General features: G+C 36.5%; 1 protein-coding gene across 3 annotated transcripts in view; it reads left to right on the forward strand.

The window, feature by feature from the left end:
• The window catches only part of LOC127844970 (sodium- and chloride-dependent glycine transporter 1-like), a 53,192-nt gene extending 28,976 nt beyond the window's left edge, over window positions 1-24,216 (forward strand). For all 3 annotated transcript variants that reach the window (XM_052375567.1, XM_052375568.1, XM_052375569.1), the window contains exons 7-14: window positions 2,906-3,009; window positions 7,892-8,016; window positions 8,745-8,857; window positions 10,559-10,687; window positions 13,731-13,830; window positions 14,660-14,760; window positions 15,896-16,063; window positions 17,767-24,216. In XM_052375567.1, the coding sequence (XP_052231527.1) occupies window positions 2,906-3,009; window positions 7,892-8,016; window positions 8,745-8,857; window positions 10,559-10,687; window positions 13,731-13,830; window positions 14,660-14,760; window positions 15,896-16,063; window positions 17,767-17,916 (990 nt within the window). In that variant the 3' untranslated portion in view covers window positions 17,917-24,216. The remainder of the gene's footprint in view (window positions 1-2,905; window positions 3,010-7,891; window positions 8,017-8,744; window positions 8,858-10,558; window positions 10,688-13,730; window positions 13,831-14,659; window positions 14,761-15,895; window positions 16,064-17,766) is intronic.
• Window positions 24,217-24,522: the final 306 nt, after the last annotated feature.

Consider the following 24,522-nt stretch of genomic DNA (forward strand, 5'->3'; position numbering starts at 1 on the left):
AAGATTAAAGAGTCTACTGCTGTCTCAAAACATTACATCAAAGCACACCCTTTTGTTTTATCTTGGTGTTTCTAAACCAAATTGAATGCACATCTGCATCTAAGATTTTATAGCCACTATGGATTGAGAAATAAAAAATCTTGATTAAATTTCAGTCCAGTACTTGGAAGATCATAAAATAAACTTTTTAATGAAAACTACAGTTTGCATAGTTTGCAAATATAAATAAGAAATGCTTCTCATAGAGACAAATCCTCTTAATATGAAGATAGATGGATAAGGAACATGCATGCAAGCCCCAGAAAAAGACCGAAAAAATGTATATTTGAAATAATTTTAAAATGTTTTATCAGGTTTAAAATCTCTGTTCAAGCAACTTTTTAAAAGGCAGTACCTGTCTTGATATGATTCAGATGCAAATTATAATAAACTCACAGCAGTTTCAATGCAGACATCTCAACAGATGTAAGGATAATCCTGAGAAATATAACATGCTCAGGCAGTGCACAAACCCAGCCATGTCTAGAATTCTTGATACTGATTTAAGTATTTTAAAATCATGGCTTTTTGTTTCACGATAAATGTTTTCCATTAATAAGATTGTTTTGTCAGTGGCACTGTTGTTTAACATTTTTCATCTCTGTGGCAGAAGCACAAAAACATGAAATTTTTAATGTGTGGATATGATTTTTCTATGTTAGATTGCAAAAAAAATATCTTACAATCATATTTATGGTCAGAAGATTTGTCCCAATGATATCGGGATCGAGTTCGAAACTGGGTCATGCTGGGTCAAAAACTAGGTCACTAGGTAAAAAAAAAGAAAAACCTTGTAAACACTGTACAAGTCACATTACATGCCCAATCTTCATGTAACTGTGTCAAAATGTTTGCCTTAATGATATGTTGGTTGAGTTCAAAAGTGGTTCCGGTCCGTTGAAAAACATGGCCGCCAGTGGGCGGGGCAGTTTTCCTTATTTGGCTATTGAGAAACCGTGTAAACACTCTAGAAGTCACAATTTTTGCCCAATCATCATGAAAGTTAGTCAAAACACTGGTTTTATTGATATCTCGAACAAGTACCAAAATGGTCCAGCTCGGTGAAAAAACATGGCCGCCAGTGGGCGTGGCATATTTCTCTATATGTATACAGTGAAAACATGTGAACACTCTAGAAGTCACATTTTTGGGCCAATTTTAATGAAATTTGGTCAAAATGTTTGCCTTAATGATATGTTTGTTGAGTTCAATAGTGGTTTCGGTCCGATGAAAAACATGGCTGCCAGTGGGCCGGGCAGTTTTCCTTATTTGGCTAAAGAGAAACCTTGTAAACACTCAAGGAGTCACAATTTTTGCCCAATCATCATGAAAGTTGGTCAAAACATTGGTTTTATTGATATCTCGGACGAGTTTGAAAATGGTCCAGATCGGTAAAAAAACCTGGCCGCCAGGGGGGTGGGGCATTTTTCTCTATATGTATATAGTGAAAACATGTGAAAACTCTAGAAGTCACATTTTTGGCCTAATTTTCATGAAATTTTGTCAGAACATTTGTTTTGTTGATACAAGAGTTGAGTTCAAAATGGTTCTGGTCAGTTGAATAACATGGTTGCCGGGGGAGGGGGGCAGTTTTCTTATATTTATATATTAAAAAGAGCTTGTGAACACTCTAGAAATCACATTATTTGCCCAATCATCATGAAACTTGGTGAAAAAAAAGGTTTTATCTATATCTCAGATGAGTTCGCAAATGGTCCGCATGGGTTTAAAAACATGGCCGCCAGGGGGGTGGGGCAGTTTTCCTTATGTGACTAGAGAGAAACTTTGTGATCGAACACTTCAGAAGTCACATTTTTTGCCTAATCATCGTGAAACTTAGTCAAAACATTGGTTTTATTGATTTCTCGGACAAGTTGGAAAATGGCTCAGATTGGTGAAACACACCTTTTAGCTCACCTGATTGCTCAGGTGAGGTTTTAGGATTGGTCTTTGTTTGCTGTCCGTAAACACTCTAGCATTCACATTTCTCAAGCATTCTTTATCAAAGTTGCTGAAAGATCTCCGTCAAGTTTGATAATTAGCAAAATCTATTAATTAATGCCATACTTATTGCCCTTAGATTGTTCAAATTTTCATTATATTATACAAAATCTTTTTAGTAAACACTCTAGAGGTCACAATTTTGTTTCAGATTTTATGAATCTTGGTCATAATATTTATTTTTGTAAGCATATTTTGATGTTTGGTAAGGGGGGTCAACTCAAAATTTAGGTAACCAGGTCAAATCTTACAAAAACAAAAACACTCCATACGCCAGTGTTTTGGTTCAATAATGATGAAACTTGACCAGGATGTTTGTCTGGACAATATCTAGGTAACGTTTGACATTTCAGGTAAAGATTGAATAAACCGACTCCTCTCAGGTGAGCGAACTAGGGCCATCTTGGCCTTCTTGTTTATGTTAACACGAGTTTACAAATGCTTCCAATATACAGTCATCATGTATATTTCCCGACAAAAGAGCGCGAAAATAAGGTACAAGGTTAAGGTATACGCATGGAAAGAGTATTGATTTTTTTTATACAAGTATTGTAGCGCAGAGAACTCATGTAGGTAAAAAGTTTCTTTGGTATTTTTTAACACAATTATATCGCGAATAATAGGTGTGCTTACAGGCAGCAGTACATAGGCTGTTCACTATATTATCCACCCTCCCATTGCAGGTGTGGGTACAGGCAGCAGTACATAGGCTGTTCACTCTATTATCCCCCCTCCCATTGCAGGTGTGGGTACAGGCAGCAGTACATAGGCTGTTCACTCTATTATATCCCCCTCCCATTGCAGGTGTGGGTACAGGCATTATTGCATGGGCTGTTCACTCTATTATATCCCCCTCCCATTGCAGGTGTGGGTACAGGCAGCAGTGCAGGTGTTCTACTCACTTGGCCCAGCCTGGGGAGGGCTTATCACCATGGCAAGCTACAACAAATTCAACAACAACTGCCTAAGGTATGTACCTTGTACATATTTTCCATATATGTCAATATAATGCGAGTTTTAGCCAAGCATTTCAATTGCTGGGATAATGTTTCATTATTCTGTACTAAGCAAAACCTGGTTATCATATTCTGCATGTTGATGAAAGAACTGAATGGTGTTACATTTAACTCTCAATTAATGCATGGTGTTCATTTACCGGTAAGTATGTATTTTATGCTGTATTATTTTTAGCTCACCTGATCACAATGTGCTCATGGTGAGCTTTTGTGATCGCCTTTTGTCCAGTGTGCGTTGTGCGCGTAAGCATTTGCCTTGTTAACACTCTAGAGGCCACATTTATTGTCCAATCAACATGAAATTTGGTCAGAAGATTGGTCTCAATGATGTCTTGGATGAGTTTGAAAATGGTTATGTTTGCTTGGAAAACATGGCTGCCAAGGGGCGGGGCATTAATCTTTTCCTTGGATGGCTATATATGGCTATATTAAAATCTTGTTAACACACTAGGGACCACATTTATTGTCCCATCTTCATGAAACTTGGTCAGAAGATTCATCCCAATGATATCTTGGATGAGTTCAAAAATGATGCGGGTTGGTTGAAAAACATGGCTGCCAGGGGGCGGGTCATTTTTCCTTATATGGCTTTAGTAAAATCTTGTTAGCACTCTTGAGGCCACATTTATTGTCCAATCTTCATGAAATTTGGTAAGAAGATTGGTCTCAATGATATCTTGGGTGAGTTTGAAAATGGTTTTGGTTGCTTAAAAAACGTGGTCACCAGGGGGCAGGGAATTTTTCCTTATATTGCCATATATGGCTTTAGTAAAACCTTGTTTATACTCTAGAGGCCACATTTATTGTCCAATCTTCATGAAATTTGGTCAGAGGATTGGTCTCAATGATATCTTGGATGAGTTCGAAAATTGTAATGTTTGCTTGAAAAACATGGCTGCCAAGGGGCGGGGCATTTTTCCTTAAATGGCTACAGTCGAAACTGACCTAACGGCCACCTGAATTTACCGGTCACCTGCAGACAACGGTCAGTCTGGAATCCCCCCGACGAAAAACACTCTATATTACACTTGAATTCAACGGCCACCTGTCCATAACGGCCAACGGCCACTACATTCCACTCCGAAATTCATGTTTGACCTGAAATCAATGGTCACGCGTCAGTCGTCTCGAGTCGCGAAAATTAAAAACACAGCACATCATGTGTCCGTCTATTTTGCGGTAAAAGCGTCTGATAGCGGTAATTGTCTTTGATATTATAAAAGCGGCCCTCTGCGAGTAAACAAACAATTTGTGCGTCCATGACCGGTATGTAAAATTGTTTTACCATTATTATTGACTTTTCATTTTGATTGCATTAAAAGACCAATTGTCTGCAACTCATTTTGCTACCAGTTAATTAAAAATATATTTTATATTCGTTATTTTACATGACTAACCCACTCCTCTAAGCCGAAATGATCCGTAAAACAAAATTGTGTCTTTGTGTCGTATGAACGAATCTGCACTAAAACTAAATTTAGGTTCACATCGTACATGCATGATCAGTTGTTTAACGAAAAGAGGGTTGATATTCAAATGCATTTTTTTTCTCCGGGATAGTGTTTTAGTATGTTGATGCTGAATTAATAAATATAAGTGTACATTGTATATGAAGTGAAAATACCAAAACTAAACAACGGTTGCGATAGCCAGCTATAAACTGTTAGATGCCCATAATATCACTTTAAACAGGTGACATTAACAATAACACTGTGTATTAATAGCAATTATCGTCTGCATGCATAACACATTAGCGCGTGACAAAGTCAATTGATCTGTATCGCTGATTAAGTGTTAAAAACAACATTAAGCTTGCGAGTGTTTTGATAAGAAGGCGATAAGAGGATTAGTGAAGGTGAAGTCAAAGAACATGTGTTCGAATTGCAGTTGTACAAAAAAATCGATTCTATTTTAAGATATCACAATACACACAATCCTGCTTTATCTATAAGTGTCTGCAACATTCATTCATGTAACCAAAAAAGAATAATTGGACAAATAGGTGTGGTGTTTTAGTCTGTAGAAGGACAGCAGGCCATTAAGCTAGTTTCTAGGGTGCAGAACTGTCAGTTGTGGGATCACATCCAAGCCTTGATATATAATGTTTGTGAGGGATCGGTAATGAAATCATTTAAGCCTCACCCGGGGTAAATGGGGCTTATTGCATATACATAAAGTGTAGTCCCAGATTAGCCCGCTGTAATTGATTTTTATGCCCTCCTTCCAAGAAGAGGAGGTATATTGTTTTGCTCATGTCGGTCGGTCGGTCCGTCCGTCCGTCGGTGCGTCCACCAGATGGTTTCCAGATGATAACTCAAGAACCCTTACGCCTAGGATCATGAAACTTCATAGGTACATTGATTATGACTCGCAGATGACCCCTACTGATTTTCAGGTCACTAGGTCAAAGGTCAAGGTCACAGTGATTCGAACCAGTAAAATGGTTTACGGATGATAACTCAAGGGCGCTTATGCCTAGGATCATGAAACTTCATAGGTACATTGATCATGACTCGCTGATGACCCCTATTGATTTTCAGGTCACTAGGTCAAAGGTCAAGGTCATGGTGACTCGAACACGTAAAATGATTTCCGGATGATAACTCAAGAATGCTTACGCCTAGGATCATGAAACTTCAAAGGTACATTGATCATGACTCGCAGATGACCCCTATTGATTTTCAGGTCACTAGGTCAAAGGTCAAGGTCACAGTGACTCTAAATAGTAAAATGGTTTCCGGATGATAACTCAAGAATGTTTTTGCCTAGGATCATGAAACTTCATAGGGGTATTGATCATGACTGGCAGAAGACCCCTATTGATTTTCAGGTCACTAGGTCAAAGGTCAAGGTCACAGTGACTTGAACCAGTAAAATGATTTCCGGATGATAACTCAAGAACGCTTATGCCTAGGATCATGAAACTTCATAGGTACATTGATCATGACTAGCAGATGACCCCTATTGATTTTCAGGTCACTAGGTCAAAGGTCAAGGTCACAGTGACTCTGAATAGTAAAATGGTTTCCGGATGATAACTCAAGAATGCTTACGCCTAGGATCATGAAAATTCATAGGTTTATTGATCATGACTGGCAGATGACCCCTATTAATTTTCAGGTCACTAGGTCAAAGGTCAAGGTCACAGTGAATCGAAACAGTAAAATGGTTTCCTGATGATAACTCAAGAATAATTAGGCCTAGGATCATGAAACTTCATAGGTACATTGATCATGACTGGCAGATGACCCCTATTGATTTTCAGGTAACTAGGTCGGAGGTCAAGGTCACAGTGACAGAAAAAGGATTCACACAATGGCTGCCACTACAACTGACAGCCCATATGGGGGGCATGCATGTTTTACAAACAGCCCTTGTTATGTATCAATTTGCCTGTTTTTTATATGTCCAATCTCTAGCTACACGTTGATGTATTGGAATGAACCAGTTAAATGAAAATGAGAACTATATATAGATGGAAAAGCCATAGCTGATGATTGTGGCAGTCTTCGAAATTAGCTTTGAAAAGTTACATGCCAGTCGGGCCAGTTACTTAAGAATTTTTACATGCCCAACATATTTCTTACATGCCCAAACTTTTTTAACCAAAATTATAACAAATCACAACATTTTAACACTTACATGCTACACATAGTAAAGCAGAACATTTGTTTCAATAGTAGTGAATACAACTACATCTAATCAGTCACTAGAATTAAGACGGTCAATCGTTACACCAGTGCTCTTGAAGAGCGTTCTCTGGTGTCCTCGTACCATTTCTTGGCTTCCTTTTTCTCTAAATCAATTTTCTATTTTGGAAGTGCTTTATATGGCTTAGCCCCATCAACATACCTAAGATACTGCATAGCCTCTATGTCGACAATGACATTTGTTTACATTGACAAAAACGGAAGCGTATTACTTGATTGAAATATCGATTCAAAAAGCATCTTCTCGATTAATGTCTAGAGAAACCGTCGATAAGAACCGAATGTGACCGAACTGCATCGGTCAAAAACAATAACGATGACGTGTGCAAGCAGGTGTGTGTTGTTAAACCAATCGAATTTCATTGTTTTACAACTTACGGCAAGGTGTTTGTTCGCAAAATTGAAAAATAGATCTGCAAATATCAAGAACCGCTTACGATTTTTTTTATAAACTGTCAATTGTCTTCAATAATTTACATGCCCGGCGGGCCACAAACGTGAATTTTTGTATGTGCCCGGCAGTAATTTTACTCGCCACGGGCGATCGGGCGTGTGCTAATTTCGAAGACTGTTGTGGGATGTGCTTCCTATACAAATTGTACATACACTTTAAGAGACATATTAGGATAAATAAATAGACAGTAAAAAGCTGTGTTGGAATGAAATAAAACTTGCAGTTCATTGTTTGTTGTCACATGATCCACTACCATTAGTTAAGAATCTTGGTATCAAATCATACATGTTTCTCTCTTATGCTTTCACCCCTACATATCTAAACTTCCGGCTATTGGTTATTAAACAACAAACTATGATATACAAGTATTATTTCTTAAATTAGCTTTATTATCGTAAAACTGGGCTTATAGCATATGCATAATGTATCAATCCTCATTAGCCGGTCCTCACGGGCTTATCATGGACAAGAATTTCTGCGTACACATGATTTGTTAAAAAAAATGTCTCTTCTAAATGAAAATGCAGTTAAGGCCGAAAGTGTTTCCCTCATTAGCCTGTGCGCACTGTGCAGACTAATCTGGGATGACACTATGCACATGCCTTAAGCCCAGTTATCCCAGAATGAGGCGCAAATAAACACGTGTTCATGCTGCCAGTACTCCATTTAAGGGATGCCTTGATTTGCACAGCCGCTGATGGGTTCACCAGTTTCTATGGTGGATTTGTCATCTTCTCAGTGATTGGTTACATTGCCAAGGAGGCCAATATGGAGATAAAGGATGTCGCAACCTCGGGTAGGTTACATATCACTATATCTTAACTACTATCACTACTTTTCATAATAATATGAGGCACTATCTGGGAACACTGGGCTAAGCGCATGTATCTAAATTGTTGTCCCATATAAGCTTTGCAGTCTGCACAGGCAAATCAGGGAAGACCCTTTCTGCTTTAATGCTTTGATTTTTACTTACAAGAGATTTTCTATAAATCAAAAGTCCCATACAAGCAGAAAGGGTCATCCCTGATTAGCTTGTGCAGACATGCATCAAGCCATGTTCTCCTAGATCGTGTCTCATGCATAATCACATGAATTATGTGGCTGTCCATTTGACAAATTACATTCTATGGAATATGCCAAGCGCTCTTTTTAACCCACATGCATGAAGCAAAAAGTATGATGAGCTGATATTGTTGACTGCTTTGTAACATCATTTGATGTTGTTCATGGCAAAAAAGAGATGTGATGAAAATGAATAGAGCCCTTGGTTATAATTAAATGCAGGTTATTTCGTTGTCACGTAGATGCCACAACTCCTGGTTCAGGTTCCCATAACAAACTTTATTCAATTTTTATATACTGATAGTATTTTCAATATAGTTATGTTCTTTCTACAGGCCTGGGCCTAGCATTTGTGATAAACCCCGAGGCAATCACTGAGCTGACGATCCATCAGCTGTGGTCTATGCTGTTTTTGCTCATGCGCCTTATTAAATGTTAACTTGTTTCCCTGTGTTACAGGCCCAGGCCTAGCACTTGTGATATACCCCGAGGCAATCACCAAGCTGCCTATACCTCAGCTCTGGTCCGTGCTGTTCTTCCTGATGCTCCTCTCACTGGGAATTGACAGTCAGGTAAGGAATTGTCCTACATTATTAGTCTGACACTGTAATGGACTCACTGTTTTTGTCAGAGTATTCCATCAATGTCATTTATCCAACATATTAAAAGTGGGATGTTTCTAATTTTTCCACTACTTCACATTTTACAAACCTTGAATGTGATTAAAACGATAACAATAGGTGATGAAGTTAACAACAGGATTGACCTCAAGTAATATGTGTTGAGTTATTATGTATATATTTGTATAAAAAATCGCATAACCTGTATATGCAATGCTTCCAAATCCAAGGACAGGAACTTCAAGCTTGACAGTAAGGTCAATGCCAACCAATTTTTAGTATACAGAATATTCCTTAAACTGCAATATACAAAAAGCAATTCTTAAATATTGAGGCTTACTTTGTATTGAGCACTTTTATTATACCCCGCCATAGGCGGAGGGATATTGTTTTGGCGTTTTCAGTCCATCTGTCCGTCATTGTGTACGTCCGTTCCGTTCTTCTGTCCCTCTGTCCGGCACTTTTGTGTCCGGAGCCATATCTTGGAAGTGCTTTGGCGGATTTCATTGAAACTTGTTATGAGTATATATATGGATAAGAGGATGATGAATGCCAAATGGCATTGTACACCATCTGTTAATAACGGAGTTATGGTCCTTTGTATCTTGAAAAATTGCTTTTTTGTGTCCGGAGCCATATCTTGGAAGTGCTTTGGCAGATTTCATTGAAACTTGTTATGAGTATATATATATGGATAAGAGGATGATGCACGCCAAATGGCATTGTACACTATCTGTTAATAACAGAGTTATGGCCCTTTGTATCTTGAAAAAATGCTTTTTTGTGTCCGTAGCCATATCTTGGAAGTGCTTTGGCGGATTTCATTGAAACTTGATATGAGTATATATATTGATAAGAGGATGATGCACGCCAAATGGCATTGTACGCCATTGGATTATAACAGAGCTTTGGCTCTTGTATCTTAAAAACATGCTTTTGTGTGTATCCGGAGCCATATCTTGGAAGTGCTTTGACAGATTTCATTGAAACTTGGTATGAGTATATATATTAATAAGAGGATGAAGCACATTGGCGTTGTCCATCAGTCCAGAAAACTTTTGTGTCCAGAAGTATATTGGCTGGGGATATCAATTCAACGAATTTGCTTATTTACCATATGCTTCATATAAAACATGTAATTCACATTAACACCAGTAGAAACCTACATGCAAACCCTGAAGCTTTTTTATGGGTCAAAGTCTATTCTTTATTATAAGAGTTGTGTTCTGAGAAAACTAGACATAGTGCATGTGCGTAAAGTGTTGTCCCAGATTAGCCTGTGCAGTCCGCACAGGCTAATCTGGGATGACACTTTCTGCTTTTATGATAATTTTCATTTAAATGAATTCTCTTCTTAGCAAAAATTCAATTTAGGCTGAAAGTGTTGTCCCTGATAAGCCTGTGGGGACTGCACAGGCTAATCTGGGACAACACTTTACGCACATGCATTATGCCAAGTTTTCTCAGAACGCAACTCATAAAGCCTAAGAATGGGTAAGTGAATACATGCCCGAATTCCCCGAGAATTCTGGGTAGAATCAGTACAAAGTTTGATCTTGAGCGCCAGCCCATTAAGAAGGCTTGGTAGACAGTCAGTCAACCAACTTTGGCCTTCCTTGCTAATCACTGACCACTATCACTTCCCACTTTCAGTTCGGTGTGTTTGAGACCCTGTCCAGTGGTCTGCTAGATACGTTTCCACGGTTACGGAAGCGAAAAATCCTGGTGACCGCCTGCCTCTGTGTCATCCTGTTGCTTCTTGACCTGCCTTTCACTTTGAATGTAAGCTGTTATGTTTTTAGCTCACCTGAGCACAATGTGCTCATGGTAAGCTTTTGTGACCGCCTTTTGTCCGTCGTGCGGTTCAACATTTGCCTTGTTAACACTTTAGAGGCCATATTTATTGTCCGATCTTTGAGAAATTTAGTCAGAAGATGTGTCTCAGTGATATCTTGGATGAGTTCAAAAATGGTCATGGTTACTTGAAAAACATGGCTGCAAATGGATGGGGCATTTTTCCATATATGGCTTTAAATGGCTGTAGTAAAACCTTATTAACACTCTAGAGGCCACATTTATTGTCTGATCTTCATGAAACTTGGTCAGAAGATTCGTCCCGATGATATTTTGGATGAGGTTGAAAATGGTTCTGGTTGGTTGAAAAACATTGCCACCAGGGGGCGTTGCATTTTTCCTTTTATGGCTATAGTAAAACCTTGTTAACACTCTATAGGCCACAATTATTGTCCAATCATCATGAAACTTGGTCAGAAGATTTGTCCCAATGATATCTTGGACGAGAAAAAAATGGTTTAGGTTGGTAGTAAAACATGGACACAAGGGGCGGGGTATTCTTCCCTATATGGCTATAGTAAAACCTTGTTAACACGTTAGAGGCCACATTTATTGTCTGATCTTCATGAAATTTGCTCGGAAGATTGGTCTCAATGATATCTTGGATGAGTTCGAAAATTGTTACGTTTGCTTTAAAAACATGGCCGCCAGGGGGCGGCGTATTTTTCCTTATATGGCTATAGTAAAATCTTGTTAACACTCTAGGGACCACATTTATTGTTCCATGTTCATGAAACTTGGTCAGAAAATTCATCCCAATGATATCTTGGACGAGTTAAAAAATGATGCCGGTTGGTTGAAAAACATGGCTGCCAGGAGGCGGGGCATTTTTCCTTATATGGCTATAGTAAAACCTTGTTAACGCTCTAGAGGCCACATTTATTGTTCGATCATCATGAAACTTGGTCAGAAGATTTGTCACAATGATAACTTGGATGAGTTTAAAAATGATTGTGGTTGGGTGAAAAACATCAGCACCAAGGGGAGGGGCATTTTCCTAATATGGCCATAGAAAAACCTTGTTAACACTCTTGTTTATGCCCCTGGTAGGGTCGCATAGAAGTTGAGCTGTCTGTTGGTCTGTCATACATGCCATTTCGGTAGTTTTTTAGCTCGGCATTTTCGGAGAAAATCCGAGGTATTGTCATAGCCAGCTCGCCGTCCGACCTCTCCTTAGGCATCGTGCTAAAACCTTAACATTGGCTCTTAAATCAAAGTGCTTCCACCTACAACTTTGAAACTTCATATGTAGATGCACCTTGATGAGTTCTGCACGCCAAACCCATTTTTGGGTCACTAGGTCAAAGGTTAAGGTCACTGTGACCTCTAATATTAAACTAAAGCATAAACCTTAACATTTGCTCTAAAATCAAAGTGCATCCACCTACAACTTTGAAACTTCATATGTAGATGCTCCTTGATGAGTTCTACACGCCACACCCATTTTTGGGTCATTAGGTCAAATGTCAAGGTCACTGTGACATCTAAAAAAAAAAAATCTGACAAGCTTTTGCAGCCGAGCCTGGCACCCGTTATGCGGTGCTCTTGTTTCCCTAATGTTCTCAGATATTTATCTAATTTGTTGTGTGTGAGTTATGGGCCTTGAACAAAGAAATTGTCCTAACAGAATTTTTATTGAAAACCTTCGAGATACTTCTGAACTGATTGTTAGTTTTTGAGTCTTCTTATACGACTTACTTACTAATAGGTCAAGCTCAAGTCTTGCTCCCGACAAAGTAAGCCTTGGACTTAATTTTTAACCAGGTTTTTAACCAGGTTTTCCGAAGGAAAAAACTGGTTATTAGATTGGCGAATGCGGGCGGGCGGGCTGGCTGGCTGGCTGGCTGGCGGGCGGAACAAGCTTGTCTGGGCCATAACTTTGTCGTTCATTGTGAGATTTTAAAATCATTTGGCACATTTGTTAACCATCATTAGACGGTGTCTCGCGCGAAAAAATTACGTCAATATCTCCAAGGTCAAGGTCACACTTTGAGTTCAAAGGTAAAAAATAGCCATAAATGAGCTTGTCTGGGCTATAACTATGTCTTTCATTATGAGATTTTAAAATCATTTGGCACATTTGTTCACCATCATGGGACAGTGTGTCGCACGAAAGAATCAAGTCAATATCTCCAATGTCAAGGTCGCCACGACTAAAAATAGATTTATTTTAAAACAAACGTACAAAGGGGGTAAATTTTTTTTGTTCATTTCAAAAGTTCAGTTTCAGTTGTCTCCCTTTATCAGATTTTTTTTCACAATGAAAACCTGGTTTTGTGAAAATTTTGTCCCTTGTTCTTCCTTAGAATTAAAAATGTCTTGATTTTTTTTCCGAAATCCTTTAATATATATTTACCTGATTCCTGTAATGTGAGTCTACCTGCATGACTTTTAGATCAAGGTTGATTTTGTGACGTCAAATTTCAATGGACCCTAACTTCGTCATTATGTTTTCACTTGTGATGTAGCTCTGTGTGGCTCTAAAGTTCAGTAATTTCACAAACACAGTCCTTATTTCACTAAGTTTTGCTTTCTTTCACAGACCATGTGCTGAATTTTGACCTTTTCAAGTCATTCAATTGCTATTACTGCTATTATTATTATTTATGTACGATTTTGGGAAGATGACCTTATAGCATAAAATTTTAGCCTTCAGAATAAATTTACGTAGAATTTCAAAAAAATATGGGGGTTTTTAAGGAAGAATATTAATTGAATAAATATTGATAATTTAACTCTTTCAGTGCTGGAACCGAATTTTAAAGGCCTTTGCAAACTATTTGGATCCAGATGAGATGCCACAGAATGTGGCGTCGCATCAGGATCCAAACTGTTTGCTATTCTTATAGTATTCTTTGAAAAAAATAAAAGAAAATGCTAATTTTAGAAATTCAGCAGACAACATTTTAGCAGACGACAAATTTCCCAGCATGCAAAGGGTTAAATGAAATCCCAGTTTATTATGTTTCAGGGAGGCATATACCTGTATCAACTTGTGGACTGGTACTTTGCAGCCTTCTGTGTTCTTATCATCTCATTTCTGGAATGCTTCCTCATTGCCTGGGTGTACGGTATGTTACCAAGAATAAGTGGTTCAAGTGGTTAACTTCATTATTTGAATTGCACCTGTAGGTCAGTCAGTATTTTTTCACTTTGAGGGTCTATTTGTTGAGCATTTCATTTAGTGCAGGATATTAAGTGAACATTTTACTCACGATCATCAAAATGAGTGTGGCAGAAAATGAAGAAGCCTTTTGAACTGGAAAGTCATGGTCATTTGGCCTTGTAACATGAAAACTATTTTCCCCAAATACCATTTTGTTGTGTTCCGGTTGTCTAGCTAATGGTTTGACCTCCGATCATCCACATTAGTTAGCTGGTTATTCTGAAGGAAAACCAAGAAAACTGTTATTGAATATGAGGTCAAACAGACATAGGTCAAGGTCACAAGATCAAAGTTACAAGCCGATTAACATGTGAAACATTTCAGCTCAAATATTACCTGTATAATTCTCTAACTAATTGTAAAATTTGTTTTGGTTTGTAATGAAAAGAAAGAAGATCCCTTTTGATTTTAAGATCAAAAGATCAAATTTCAAGTTCACATAGGCATGCAATAATTAAAAAGTCGTTTCACATGTCTTGTGTGTTGTTATTAAACAGTGAGTGCATTATCCATGTGTAGTTTAATTCCTGCAGTATCATATAATTGTTTGTTGGAGCACAAAATGATGTTAAATGGATCACCATTGGAATCCAAAATGATATTTATATGAACACCATATCATGGTTTATATGAACACCATTTTATTGTTTGTTGGCTGGTTAACAATAAAATGTATCTATAAGAATACATTAGTACCTGTGATATTTCGTCTAGTCCCTTTTAACATATTCCAGGTGCTAACAGATTTTGCAATGACATCAAGTTGATGGTTGGTCGGCCGCCCCCTCTGTATATTCGTATATGTTGGTGCGTGTTCACCCCAGTCATCTTGCTGGTAAGATATTTGAGAGTTTGGTTTATTGCAGTGTTACATTGTACAAGCCTCATTCTGAGAAAATTGTGCTTAAAGTGATGTCTCAGCCTGTGTATATAGCCTGTGCAGTATGCTAGCCTGTGCAGTATACACAGGAGTACCGCACATAAAATAATCAATTTTAGGCTGAAATATCTACAAATTACCTTTGTATGGCCTCATTCAAAGATTGCGGCATATAGCAGTCACACTGTCAGTCAGTCTGTCTGCATTTTTTTGTGTCTTTGCTATATCTTTGCTAATAATTGAGTGATTTTGAAATAATTTGGCTTAATTGTAAACTATTTTAAGACTTCATAGAGTATTGGAGACAAAATTGGAATTTGGTGGCCCTGTGGACACAGGTCTTGTTTATTTTAAATTCATGCTCTTGTAAGATGAATGTTTAAACTAAGTGAAAATGGTTTATACCGTCATTATTCTTTGTAAAATTGATGCCATTGATTGCAAAATGGGTTTACTGATGTATTTGGAAAATACTTTCTTAGTTTCTGCAATTTTATAGCTTTAATATGTTGTTTTGGACATTTTATTGTGTGTTGTTAATTGGTTTAACAGGTTGATTTAACATGTATATTAACAATAATGTTATTCTATTTTATTTAAAAAAACACTCACAAAAGGACTCCAAACACTAGTAAAATGATCAAGCCATATCATTTTAATGAAGCTTGAGTCAAATGGTCAGTTTATAAATAATTGGTATTCTTCATTCATTCACTGTATAGAGAATGAAATATACTTTTATATTACTCAGTTTCGTATCCAGTAGGGATACATATTAATTTACACAGAACTCTTCACTCTTTTCTAATATATTTCACCTAAAAAGGCTTTTTCAAAGTTTGTTTATACAAATTAGCTATTCTTACAAATTGTTTTTATCAACAAAACAATTGTATATTGACGTCAAAAAACAAACAGACAGGAAATGACGTCATGACGTTAAAACGACAGTATATAATAAGTATACTTTGATAATGCACATTCTGTGTCTAATCATAATCATCTGGATCCTGCAATGACTGAAAAATTACTCAAGCCAGGTGGATGAAAATCAGTATGTATGTATCAATATGTTGTTTCTCATTGCCAGACGGTGTTCCTGATCATGTGTTTCCAGTACGAGCCCCCATCGTACGATGGCTACAAGTATCCAATGGTGGCCAAAGTGTGCGGGAACATTCTTGCCATGATCCCTGTAATTCCCCTTCCGATAGTCATGATTTATCAGATAGCAAATACCCCGGGCAGTCTGTGGCAGGTGAGTTGGCCTGGAAATGTTGAGCGTAAACCTAATGTATCTGACGCAGAAGTGTTTGACAGTTAACCCATTTATGCCTAGTGGACTCTCCCATCCTTTTAAATTGGATCAATTTATTTCCAAAATTAGGGATGTCTTGTATATTTATTTCTATATTTAGAATATTTCTTACAGAAATTCCTTTAAGCAAACAGCGCAGACCCTTATGAGATGCCTCATCTGGGTCTACGCTGTTTGCCAAGGCCTTTTTTCTAGACGCTAGGCATAAATGGGTTAAACAAATTGTATGTTTTACTCTAAAGTGTTTGAGCAGTTCCTTTTTATTCCCCACTTGAAGAAGAAGGCATATAGCAGTGTCATCGTCTGTCTTTCTATCTGATGGTGCATCCATCCCTGTGAAACTTCCTGTCTCAGCCATAATTTTGTCATATATGGATAATTTTTTAAATAACAATGTACAAATGTCAACTATGGCAAGACTTGGCCTGTGTTACACCCATTTTCCTACCTTAAAGGCCAAGGTCACATCTAGATCATTATTCAGCTTGACAATTTCTGTCTCAGTCATATATTTCCATATATTGAAGTTTTTTTAAATATTATTGCAAAAATGTAAATCATCATGTTCCGCGTAACACTCATCTTCCTTTTTCGCAATTCAAGGTGTGTTATTGAGTTCAAATTACCCACAAAATAGCTTATCTAGATTGTAACTTTTTTATTCATTATTCAAATTGATAATAGCTTACCACCAATTACCAACATCAGAATAAAGCGTGTTGTGTTTAACTTGGGACTCCTTTCCTCAAAGGTCAAGGTCACACTTCAAGGTCACAGTCAAATTTGACCATAGAACAGCTTATTTAGATTAAGTGGAGATTTCAGACTTAAGTAAAATGTGGGGGCTTCCATTTCCAATAAAACCATTTCTTTTAAGGTTCTATGTACTTTTTTGTTAATCTAATTATATTATTGCTACTAGTAGAATGAGTTACTGGTACATAGTAATCAATCTGTCTTTTTGAGATGGTGTGTGGGTGCAAGACCTATATGGCTTCTTTACAGTTCAAGGTCAAACTTCCTGAGGTTACTTCCTGATGCTTGGAAATTTTTTGAAATGACTTGACACAAATGTCATATTAAATTAAAATTCCATCACTACTTGTATTGAATATTGGTCGCTATGCCCACCTATACACTGGTTGTTATGCCCACCTATACTCTGGTCGCTATGCCCACTGATACACAGGTCGCTATGCCCACCTATACACTGGTCGCTTTGCCCACCTATACACTGGTGGCTATGCACATTTATTCACTGGTCATTATGCCCACCTATACACTGGTGGCTATGTCCACCTATACACTGGTCGCTATGCCCACCTATGCACTGGTTGCTATGCCCACCTCTACACTGGTCATTATGCCCATTTATAAACTACCCTAATGACATAATCTCACAATGACAATTTGTCTGAAGAATACCGGTACCTCTCTTTGCAAAGTAATGGTTTAATTAGTTTTAAAAAAAAAATTATCAAATGTAAAGACCTAATGGTAGTAATGGCTAAATCTGCAATGTCATATTTTATGTTAGAGCTTCTTTCCATCTTATCTATAATTAACAGTAGCACATATATTGAACTCCTGAAGTTATTTAGGCCTTATTTATTTTGTATTTATGTGTATTTTCTTCCTTTCAGAAAATAAAATTCCTCCTTAAGCCGTCATATGATTGGGGTCCCCATGTATCCCAGTACAAACAGGGCTACGAACAGTACATTGAGATGCAGAAACCATGCGGAATGTTACATTCTGTGCGAAAAAATCTGCTTGGAGCAGCTGACAGCTAGAGGCAACAATAGTTAGGAAGAATTCGTGTTGTGATGATGACATTTAATGTGTTGCAGTGTTTTGTTAGGGCATTAGTTGTTAGGGAAACAATTAATGAAATTAGATAGCAGTAATATCTGATTGATTAAGCTAATTCCCATGCCACAGTAAAGTCTGTGATTCATAACTATTTATGCCCCCGGATCAAATGATTGGGGGTATATTGTTTTTGGCCTCTGTCTGTCATTCTGTCTCCAAACTTTAACCTTGAGGTTAAACTTTTGCAATAACCTTTGCAATATTGAAGAAAGCAACTTGATATTTGGCATGCATGTGTATCTCATGGATCTGCACTTTTTGAGTGGTGAAAGGTCAAGGTCATCCTTCAGGGTCAAAGGTCAAATATATGGCTTCAAAGTGGCGCAATAGGGGGCATTGTATTTCTGACGAACACATAGCTTTGTTATTTTCACACAATTTGTTTTCCAGTGATTGTGATTTTCTGCTACAATTTTCAGGTTGTTTAATTTCTGTATTGTTTGTTCATGATGTACGGAGCCAGTGTTGTGAAGCTGGTTAAGCATCATGATTTTTCTTAAAACGATTGCATTTTGATATTATATTCAGAATCTTATAAACACTTTCCCCATCAGAAGCAAATGGCTTTTGCAACCAGCATAAAACCACAACAGCCTGCAAGTAACTCGCAGTCTGTTCAGGTTTTATGCTGTTTGCTGCTCATCAGTATCTTAAGGTTGGAAATTAAGCCTTTAATACTTGATACTAGTAAAAAATATTTTAAATTTGATTAAATTTTCTAAGGGACTACAAATGGGTCAAAGTTCGTTTGTAATGGGTAAAGGGTACACATACATGGTAGCTTGGATCCTGTGTCCTCCTAGCTATAAGAAATTCCCCGGTTTGATACCCACTCTGGGAGCTTTATCTCGAGACACCAAGTAATGGTTTTACCATGGAAAGAGTTTCAGTAAGCCTTAGGCTTTCTATGCAATAAAGTAGAAAGTATAATCTTGGCTTTTGATGCAATTGAGCTAACATAAATACATATACACTAAAATAGTATTTTACAGAGGGGTGTGAAGTACATGTACATGAAACTATGAGTATATTAAACACAATTATGTAGATAATTATACATTTTGATTTGGCTATTGTAATGCATATCACTGCAGTGTCAGGTTTTTGTGTGTAAACATGTCTGTGGTCAGTTTTATTGGTGTTGACTTGCTTTGTATTTTTATGCCCCTCTTTGATGGAGAGGGGTTATATCGTTTTGCTGGAGGTCTGTTGGTTGACCAGTTTGTTTCCGTTCAATAGCTTGTAAACAAATTTACCAATTGGCTTGATACTTACCATGTGAATTGGCCTTTGCAAGTAGATGACCCCAATGGAAATTGGGTTCACTATATCAAATGTCTAGGTCACTGTCACACTATGAGTGAAAGTTGTTTCCAGTCAATAACTTGTGAACGGAGGGACTGATGGCTTGATGCTTCCCATGTGCATTTGCATTGGACAGTAGATGGCCCCTATAGAAATTAGGGTCACTAGGTCAAAGGTCAAGGTCACTCTCACAATAAGTGTGAAAATTGTTTCCATCAATAACAAGTCAACACATTGACTGATTGGCTTGTTCAAAAGTCAAGGTCATTGTGACATTAAGTGTTAAATTGTTATATGTTCGATATATGGACAAAGGATTGCGTGATGGGTGTCAAGGCCCTGTTTGGTAGGCATCTGTCTCCAACCCTTGAGCTCTTGTTTACCTCTGTTATTCTGTGATTATATGTACTGCTAGTCCTCCAAATTTAAAGGGCAATTCCGCTGAATTATTATTTACTTTAGTCACAATGTTAAAGTAAAGTGTCATTATCACTAAGTAGACTCAAAAGTTGATTTTAAGATTGATAACTGTCAACAATCCGACCTGACCTTTTTGATGTTTTTTGTGTGAATGCCAAGTGTATTGTAATATACAATGTTAGACACTAAGATAGTATATTATAAAAAAATTGTAATTCTTTTTTTCTGAGCTATTTTTTTAATCTTGTAATTCATTATTATATCTTTCATATGTGTACTTACATCACGAAAGTAGCTGATATTTTGCACATCTTTATTAAAAAAAATGATTCTACATGACAGAGCTGTTATTTTTAGAATAACATGTTCTAGATTTTATTGATATTCTTATTGAAGCACAATATTTTTTGTTTTTCTTTTTGAGTCTAGATGTTTTCCTGCTTCACTTGTGTTGTTTGCAATTATTGTGTACACTTTAAGTGATTGTTTTCTTCTTATTATGCGGATACCAATTGTTTAAAGGACCACACAGGGTTGTGTTACAATTTAATCATAATTTTGATTGTTGTTAAGATGCTGTAATAAATTGATATGTTGTCATTGTTTTTTGCACCATAACTGAATATTTATAGTATATTTAAACCTTATGCAAAGGTGCTACAGTTCATGATCATTTCAGATACCATTTCAATTATTGTGATCATTATAATTATTGAAAACGTCTTGAGCCTTTTTAAGGTTTATTTAATTTTTCTGTACACTTCATGTTTCATTTCTGATAACTCTAAGACCATTTGGTGTTGTTTTTTTTCACTTAATACTTATATTTCACTCAGGTATATAATAGTGTTTTTTATCTTTTGATTACTTACTTTAAATGGAACATTTAAGTGTAATTCACTCGTTTTGTATTTCATGTTGAATTATTTAATATTCTTTCTTATAATTCAGGCTGTCGCTGACCCATTCTTTTTTTTTAATCATACTCTTAGTTCTTTTTTTCACTCTGTTTCCTTCATTGTTCATTGAATATTTTTTAAATTCTCACGGTTTGTTTATGTAAATTATATCTCAGCAGAAGCCAATGATATCACAAATTGTGGTGCAAACACTTACCATATATTATTGCCATATATAAAATAATCCAAACAACACATTAAACCAATAGTTATAAATTATCGTGGGAATGGGTCGATTCTTTTTGTAATACTAATTTTCCTTCATAATTATTAGTATTTTTTGTGGCGTATTTTTGTAGCATTGGCATACATTATTGTAACATGACTGATTGTACTGTAATTTCTTAGTGTTTCAGCGATGTTAGTATTCAACTGCACAATTCATATTGGCGAATAAGTGGTTTAAAAAATAAATAAGAATAAAATAAATATAGTTCACACCCTGGAATAATTGCCATTTGTGTGTAACAAAACACTAAACTGCGCAGTTTTTATATAACATTACGAAGAACATTGAAAGAGGTATTTTTTCAAACATTTATTATATATAACCATATTTTTTGCCTTTGGATCTAGAAAAAATGCAAACATACACATTATTTATTTACTTACATGTATTACATTGCCTTCATCCAATATACCGGGTACACCTAACTTGCAAAGTCGTTGATAGCCATTATTATTAAATATGAGTGAAATTTGAGCAAGATTTGACTAGAATCACATGAGTTTTTATCCTTAGTTTTTGAAAAATTGTGCAAAAATCGACATTAATTTTCACCCATCTTCACCAATATTTCACAGTTTGTCTATGACCAAAGACATCCTTCGGAGAGTATAATTTTACACTTAGTTAGTTTTTGCATTTTTTCCCTAAAATTATGCTGAAATAGGAATTAAATTGGACGGATATCGTACTTTTCATCAAATCCTAATTCAACTTAGCAAGTCTTTATATACAACCACATGCTTTAAGTGAAGTATTATACAAGCAAGAACCAATCAGCAGCATAAGATTTATTGCCATATGCTTCTTTCCACAAAACACTCATAAAAAACAATCTGTACCAATATTGAATAGTTACGTAATTATAAAATTTAAAATCAATTTACACTGACTTATCAACATATCATCATGTAATTTATCAAACCTAATTTATGCAAATATAAATATCCCCTTTTTGAAAAGAGTATTCGTTGGAATCCCTTTCGAAGATGCAGGAATATTCTTCAGATACTAGTAAAATACCCTTATTATCAAAGCTGGCAGAGGTATGAGCTTCATCTTTGAAAGAACTTGGGTGATAACTTTTGCCCAATCATGACTCTTGTCATATATTTTTTTGTTGGATCAAATGTCAGAAAATATCACTGCTTTCCATTCTTAGTTGTTGCAAAATCCGTTCTTGAGCTCTTCTTTGTAAGCCTCCTCTTTTTAGCTCACCTGAGCACAGCTTTTGTGATCGCTTTTTGTCCGTCGTGCGCCGTCAACATTTGCCTTGTTAACTCTCTAGAGGCCACATTTATTGTCCAATCTTCATGAAATTTGGTTAGATGATTGGTCTCAATGATATCTTGGATGAGTTCGAAAATGGTTACGTTTGCTTGAAAAACATGGGGCGGGGCATTTTTCCTTAAATGGCTATAGTAAAATCTTGTTAACTCTCTAGAGGCCACATTAATTGTCTGACCTTCATGAAACCTAGTCAGAAGATTCATCCCAATAATATCTTGGACGAGCTCAAAACTGTTTCCGATTGGTTGAAAAACATCGGCGCAGGGGCGGAGCATTTTTCCTAATATGGCTATGGTAAAACCTTGTTAACACTCTAGAGGCCACATTTATTTTCCGATCTTCATGAAACTTTCCCAGAAGATTTGTCCCAATGATATCTTGGATGAGTTTAAAAATGGTAACCTTTTCTTGAAAAACATGGCTGCTAAGGGGCGGGCATTTTTCCTTATATGGCTATAGTAAAATTTTGTTAACACTCTAGAGGCCACATTTATAGTCGATCTTCATGAAACTCAGTCAGAAGATTCATCCTAATAATATCTTGGACGAGTTCAAAAATGATGCCGGTTGGTTGAAAAACATGGCCACCATGGGGGCGGGACATTTTTCCTTATATGGCTGTAGTTTTAACACTCTAGAGGTCACATTTATTTTCCGATCATCATGAAACTTGGTCAGAAGATTTGTCCTAATGATATCTTGGATGAGTTCGAAAATGGTTTTGGTTGCTTCACAAACATTGCCACCAGGGGTGGGGCATTTTTCCTTTTATGGCTAAGTATGGCTTTAGTAAAACATTGTTAACACTCTAAAGACCACATTTATTGTCCAATCTTCATGAAATTTGGTCAGAAGATTGGTCTCAATAATATATCTTGCTCGAGTTCGAAAATAATTATGTTTGCTTGAAAAACATTGCTTCCAAGGGGCGGGGCTTTTTTCCTAATATGGCTATAGTAAAATCTTGTTAACACTCTACAGGCCACATTTACTGTCCGATCTTCATGAAACTTGGTCAGAAGATTCATCCTGATAATATCTTGGAAGAGTTCAAAAATGATGCTGGTTGGTTGAAAAACATGGCTGCCAGAGGGCGGGACCTTGTTCACACTCTAGACTAGAGGCCACATTTATTGTCTGATCTTTATGAAAGTTGGCCAGAAGATTTGTCCCAAAAATATCTTGTTATCTCAGGTAAGCGACTTTGGGCCTTTTAGGCCCTCTTGTTTAACAGAAGCCACTCGTTCTGTTTATTTCATGACCATTTTAATCGAAAATCCAGTCAGGTATTCCGAAAACCGTTTTTAAAATGGCTTATCTGTAGCTCAGTCTCCCACAGCATGCAATATGGCCACAATAGAACACGACTTTATTCATTACATTCCATTTACGTTTGAATTGTTTTTATGTGTTATATTGTACTTTTTTTAAGAATTTAAGTTTGTTTGATAAAAGAAGTAAAATGGTATTGCTTACAAACATTTATTTCTGAATTATGCAATTTTGTATAATGACTGAATTTAAACAATTTTCTCATAGTATAGTAGGTTTCTTTTTGAAAATTTCTATCAAGATTTTCAATCCTTTTGATAAAGAGATAACGAATAGGCCTTCAAATATTTCAATATGAGACCTATTATCCACTTTGTTTTCTCCTTTTTTTACAACTTTTGTGTTTCATCTGTGGACAATCATGTTTTTCTTAACACTTTGCATGCTGGAAAATTTGTTGTCGTCTGCTGAATTTCTTCGATTTTTTTCAAAGAATACTTTCAGAATAGCGAACAGTTTGGATCCTGATGAGACGCCACGTTCTGTGGCATCTCATCTGGATCCAAACTGTTTGCAAAGGCCTTTAAAATTTGGTTCCAGCGCTGAAAGGGTTAAGCTTATTATCGTTATTATTATTATGTATTTAGAATTTAATGTTACTATGTCTACCTTTAAAAATTAATGTTTTTGAAGAGACAGAAACTGTGTCTCAAAACGTTATAAGTGATAATAAATGTTTTAGTTCCATATATGTTTGTCTCCGAAATTAACCCTCATGCGTGTTTGTCTTTAAAGGGTCCTTTTCACGTTTTGGTAAATTGACAAAATAAAAAAAAGTTATTACAGATTTGCAAATTTTCGTTTTATTTATGATATTTGTGAAGAAACAGTAATACTGAACATTTGAACATTTACCATGCTGTAAAATAGCCATTATATGCATCTTTTGACATTTTAAAAACCTGAAAACTATAAAGCGTTGCAACGCGAAACGATTTTATAATTTGGAGAGTTCTGTTGTTATATTTTATGAAACTACGAGGATTGCTTATATA

This window comes from Dreissena polymorpha, chromosome 9, assembly GCF_020536995.1.
Source record: "Dreissena polymorpha isolate Duluth1 chromosome 9, UMN_Dpol_1.0, whole genome shotgun sequence".
Lineage (NCBI taxonomy): Eukaryota > Metazoa > Mollusca > Bivalvia > Myida > Dreissenidae > Dreissena > Dreissena polymorpha.